At 45.5% G+C, this 6,000-nt stretch overlaps 1 protein-coding gene across 3 annotated transcripts in view; it reads left to right on the top strand.

Moving 5' to 3' along the window:
• Positions 1–955: 955 nt before the first annotated feature.
• Positions 956–6,000, top strand: part of DOCK10 (dedicator of cytokinesis 10) — a 236,387-nt gene continuing 231,342 nt past the window's right edge. Inside the window, exon 1 of one of the 3 annotated variants that reach the window (XM_074314112.1) lies at positions 956–1,206. In XM_074314112.1, coding sequence (XP_074170213.1) covers positions 1,084–1,206 — 123 coding nt within the window. In that variant the 5' untranslated portion in view covers positions 956–1,083. The remainder of the gene's footprint in view (positions 1,207–6,000) is intronic. The other 2 variants (XM_074314113.1, XM_019736633.2) reach the window with 2 other exon arrangements.

Genomic DNA, 6,000 nt, shown 5'->3' with positions numbered 1-6,000 from the left:
TGGAGACAAAGTGCAGGCCAGATGGATGTAAGGCAAAAGTGGGATCAGGAAAACAACACAAATATTAGTCCACCCCTATACCTGACCTACACAACCTAGTAACCCCACAGGTCAATTCTAGCCTCCTCGTCCTATCCAGGGCCACACCCCTCCAGCCTTACACAACATTGTCTTGATTGTTTCTAGCTTCTGTTATCTAAACTCTATTGTTCACCTACTTGTATTCCTTGATTTGTTATCTGCATTACTTGCCGGGCTTCCACTCCCAGCCCCCAAAACGTATTAGCATCACACAACACTAAGGTGGGCTGGCAATTTCTCTTCCTCATTCCCAGTTGCCAGAACAATGTGACCTGGCACATTGTAGACATTTAGTGAACACCGGTGAAGACATATATGAATTTGGAAGCTTGTTCCAAGGCCCTGACTGAGGGCTTCGGGCAAAGGAGCTTCCTAAAGGCTGGCTGAGGTGATGCCCTGCAGATCCCAGCCGCCAGACCCTGAATAAGCCTCTGACCCTTTCCCTAAGGGTGGAAGGGCCAACTGAACTGTGCCCGCGCCCATTCGCCAGCCCCGGAAGGTAGGGGCCAAATCAGTAAATGCGGTGAGATCTCCAGCTTTGTAAGGAGCCTCCAAATGGGGACCAAAGCTGTGGGCAGGCCCCGCCCGCAGCCCGCGCTGGCGGCCCCGCGCCCTCCCCCGCTGTCTGCCGTCCCAGGGGTGGCGGGGACAGCCCGGGCCGTCCAGCTGAGCCCGGTGGTGGCGGGTGGGAGCCGCCTCACGCGCGTCCCACGTCCCAGCTCCAGAGGTGCCGCCGCCGGGCCGGGCTGCTCGCCGAGTTGGCCGCGAGCGCCGGGAAGACCGCAGAGTTTAGAAAGTCGTCGCGAAGCTTTTGCGGAGAGAAGGGGGTGGAGGAGTGAGGTTGCCGGAGAGAAAAACCCGCCTCTTGCGAGTACTGCGAGGAAGAGGGGGGGAAAGGCGCCGAGTTCCGCTTCCTGAACGGCGGTGGGTAGAGAAGATCGGCGCTGGGAAGGCCGGTGAAACACGCGCTCTGGGCCCGCAGCGAGATCAGCGCGGCCGGCAATGGCCGGAGAGCGGACCCGCAGGTTCACCCGGAGCCTGCTGAGACCCGGGCAGGCGGCCGAGCTCCGGCACAGCGCCGCGTCGGCTGCTGCGGTGGCCGTCAGCAGCCGGCAGCAGCAGCGGGTGAGTGTGGCGCGTCCTCCCTGCCTCCCCGCGCGCCCCGGGCAGCCAGGGGACCAACGCCCGGCCTCCCTGAACAGCCAGGGTGCCCCTGCCCCTGCCGCCCCCCGCTCTCTTCCCCAGCACTCCCTCCTGCGCCGTCTCTGCGGGTGCCCCTGGCGCTATCTCCGCGAGGCAGTGCCATAACGCACGAGGACCGGGGGCGCGTTTGGGGACCTGGGACTCTCGGAGGAGCAGCTACACCGGCAGCAGAAGCGCAGCGTGGGAGAGGATGTGGTCTGGGTTTGGGGCGGTGGGGAGGTGGCTGGAATGCATCCCGAGTAACATTGGTGCTAGATTGTGGGGTGGCAGGGACCTGAGGGGTGGGGGAGTCTACAGAACGGAACCCGTGGATCCACAAGTCTGTGCGTCTTCATCACCCCGGAGACTAGTGCGCAGTGAGGGGAGGATGTGATCCGAGGTCCTCGCGGGTTGCCAAAGCTGGAAGCCCATGTTAACGCTATCGCGGAAATAAATGTACTTCGCACCACCCTCCCTCCACTGGGGGAAAAAAAAAACCCACAAACCACTTTATACTACTCCAGAAAGGGCTGGGCGAACAGGCTGGAAGAGATGTGGGTCATTAAGTATCCAGTGGTTTCTGGAATTTTTCTAAGATGTTCGCGGGGTTCTCCCGCCAAGATCGCTTTACTGGTTACTTCCTTATTGAAATGCCTTCTGAAAGTGCTGGGTGATTTCCGCGGGAAATCCTGGGGCAGAAGCCAGCCTTTCTCCTCTGATGCCCAAATCATATCCATACCTCTCCAGATGTTCCTAAATTCCAGTAGGTGTCACACTCTGGGCTGGAAGTGTCAGGAGAAAGCAAAGCAACTCTGGTGGGAAAGGGAAGCGAGTGGAAACAGCCTAACAGCAAGACTAGGGCTCAACAGCCTCCCTGTCCTCTTGCCCTGCCTTTGCTGGACCCGAGTCCCAGGTGGTGGGTTTCGTTTCCCTTTTTGCCAGGAAATATCATTAGGAATTAAACGGCTTCTTCTAAGAATGTCAAAGAAAGTGTTATTCTTGCCAGTCACTCATCCGGAGGGAGCCAAGAGCTGCCCAGAGACAGTTCCCAAAGCCAAGACTTTTCTCTAAAGCTAGAGGTCAGAAAGTTGAACAGAACGGAAGTTAATTGGCTGGCAGAGAGAAGAGGCATCAGATGCCCAAGAGGGTGGGGGTGATTGCAGTGTGAAAGGACTTGGTGGGGAGGGTGCCTTCTCTTTCACTTACCACTGGCTGCAATCTGCAGTTATTCAGAGGTGATTCAACTGTTGGCCAACCCTGGGGCTGCCGGTGGTTCGGATATCAGCATGCACATTTTCAAGGCAGAAAGGATAAACTACCAAAGACAGCATTTGGAAACAAGCTTCAATTCGAGTAAAAGTAGAGATAATAAGAAAATCTCTAGGCATGCACAGAAGATAATTTTTACTTTTGAATGATCATTCGGGATTCTGGTTTTGTCATTCTCTGCCATTTGCTTTACAATAATTTTATTTTGCAGTTGATTCATTTTACCGAGTGACAGTAGTGATCTGGCAAAAAAGTGCCTAAAAATAAGTAGTTTTCAACTGGACTAAACAGCTCTAAATGTTGTTTTGTTTTTAAGTGGGTTTTTACTAGTTTTTGTAGTGCTGGAATTTCTATAAAGAATGTGTATCCTGGATACCTTTTGACACACAATTTACTTTCTCCAAATTTATGTCAGCTTTGAAATCCTAGGGTGTCTTGTCAAAATGAATAAGCTCCATGTCTTAAAAAGAGTTGGGGGAGGGGTGATTCATGGGCAAATGTGTCCCTGCTTCCCTCCCCTCACTTCAGCACCTTGGCCAACACTCCTGAACTAGCTTTGCCAAGACATTTCATGGGATCTTACACATCTAGTCAGGCAGTGTGGGCAGTGCTTTTGGCAGCAAGAAGACATGTGCTTTGCACCCCATCCTGTCTGTTAACCTTTGAAGGGAGAGAAGAAGGTGATGAGTTCTTTGAGTTGGTCCCCAAACTCAGTGGGATTCTGTATGGCAGAGCATCCCTTTTGAACCTGAAAGCTTGTAATTGGACTGGGGCGTGGAGGCTAATCTTAGCTTAAATTCATCCAATCCCTTAAGACTCTTTATGTTTGTTACTGCAAGTCCTCAAATCCTGGTTGTCACAGGAGAAAATTAATAGGATGGGGGAAGATTATTGGTAGCTCACTTCAGTACTGGCACGTAGAATTATGTGTATTGGAGCAAGCTGTCATTTATTGAAAAATATTTGAGAGATGCTAGGAGGTCCTGCTGAGAAAAACTGTCCCATTGTTGGAGTCATACAGTGTCCTTTCTGAAATCCCTGTTTCAGGGACCAAATCCTCCAGAATGTTATAGAGAGATTGTTGTAACATTGAACTCTGCTCTATCCAATAAGAATCAACGACATTGTTAGATTAATAAGGTAGTTTTAGACTCTGAGCATGGGAAATGTTCTCTCTCTCTCTCTCTGTCTCTCTGTCTCTCTGTCTCTCTCTGTCTCTCTCGCTATATATATACCTTTATTGCTATCTCTATCATTTCCATATCTATATGTCTATGTATCGATATCTATCACTTTCACGCACATACACATAGGACAGGAATGCTTCAAAATGTATTTGAATTATGGAAAGCGGATAGCAAAGGGATGCTGAGTGAGGGCACTGACTAAGGGGCCAACTTTAGGTGGTTGGCAAGGACATCAGAGGTAGATATCAAAGCAAACTTGATTTCAGTTTTTACCCAAGACACTGAAATAGGCTTATATGAAGACAGACTCCTGGTTGGGACACACCTTATTTTACGTCACTCTTAAAACCAATTATGAAGAGATACCTGCACTCCCATGTTCACTGCAGCATTTTTCACAATAGCCAAGATGTGGAAACAACCTAAATATGTGTCAAAGAATGAAAAGATAAAGAGAAGGTGAAATATGTATAATATTATTCAGCCTTAAAAAAAGGAAATTCTACTATCTGCAACAATGTGGAGGATATTATGCTAAGTGAAATAAGTCAGACACAGAAAGACAAATACTGCATGAATCCACTTACATGTGGAATATGGAATGGTAAAACTCATGGAAGCAAAAAGTTGAATGTTGATTGCTAGGACAGGTGGGGTTAAAAGAGAAATGGAGAGATGTTAGTTAAAGGGTACAAATGTCCAGTTATGCAAGATGAATGAATTCTGGAGATCCAATGTGTGACATGGTGACAATTGTCAACAATACTATATTGTATATTCTAAGAAGATATATCTTTAATTAAATCTCAACACACACACACAATTGTAACTATGTAAAGGTGACACTTAAGTTATTTAACTTGATTGTGGTGATTTTTTCAGAGTATACATATATCAAAATATCAAGTTGTATACTTAAATCTATATAACTTTTGTATGTCAAAGATACCTTAATGAAATTGTTAAAAAGAAAAAAGAAGCAATAATAATAAAGAACATATATGAACAAAAGCCATACATTTGGAAAAGAAAAATATATGCTCCTTAGTTATCCTAATTTTTTTTTTTTCTAGAAAATAAATGAATAACAACTCATGCAAAGGCCAATCTCTGGATCTAGTGAAGTTCCAGTAATTTCCTGACTCCACATTCAGGCCCACAAAGCAACCTTCTGTAAAGCAGAATATCAGTTCAAAAATGATTACAAACATTTCTCTCATGTCAGGCATTGAGTGATTTATTACTTTAGTTGAATATACATACCCTGATGGCCTCAAAGTTGTAATGCTAATACTTAAAGATTCTTTTTTATTTTTTGATAAGAAGCCCTTCTTGTAAAATGTATGAAGTGTATTTGTAGTTTTGCACGAATTAGTTCACTTAGATAGCTTTCTGCATTTCACTAAGCTATAAACCTAGGATTTGTACATTTGTGTGCATATGTATTATATTTGATAGCATTTCAAAAGAAAAATACTTTTTATAAGATATAGATTACTTTTTGCTAACATTTGATCTGTCACTTTGTGTTAAGTGGAGTTTTATTTACAGGATGGATTGGGTGAGTCAGAGTAATGGAAGACTTTGCTTAACAGAGAAGGTGAGAAGTAACCAGGGTCAGATGATGGAAAGAAAGCACAAAGACAGGCAAGGGCTTACCAAAGACCAAATAATCATTGGTCAGCTTTTGCCTAAAGCCTCTTGTCTATTTCCTAGATCAGAACATGCTGCTGTATTTCCAAGTACTCTTTAACACATATATAATATTTACTCTATTGTCACACAAACATTCCTCTGCAATTCATTTTTGAATTGTATCTAACTTTATTAACTTCTTTCAAAGAGGAAATATCCTGCCAGAAGTGATTGTACTTAACCAGCACATTTTCTCCCGTCTCACCCACCCAGGGAGGGTAAGTGGTAAAGAGAGGTCAGTAAAGAGTTCAGTAATCACAAAAACTTCATATCCTCTCTTGGATTTGATGTTTCCTAACTTCCTCTGTTCTCCAATGATAGCACTTTTGTATTTTAGGGAGTTTAAATAAGGAGCGGAACGTCTGCCAGACCAAAACAAAGATCTTTGGTTGAGAAGTAACAAATACATAAGCATGTTTACAGGAGAAGGAGGAATTCCTAGAAGGAAGAATTTCCTCCTTTCTGAACTTTGTGATATTTAAATAGTTGACAGTAGGAAGGGATTTTAAAAAGCGGAGTGGGAAATACTGGCATTTCCAAAAAGTCATATACTGGGGGTAAGACTTAGCAAAAAGACCCAAAAAGT

Source organism: Rhinolophus sinicus, linkage group LG01 (assembly GCF_036562045.2).
Source record: "Rhinolophus sinicus isolate RSC01 linkage group LG01, ASM3656204v1, whole genome shotgun sequence".
NCBI classification, from domain to species: domain Eukaryota; kingdom Metazoa; phylum Chordata; class Mammalia; order Chiroptera; family Rhinolophidae; genus Rhinolophus; species Rhinolophus sinicus.
Note: the sequence above shows the minus strand (reverse complement) of the source record. Positions and strands in the feature narration are given on the sequence as shown.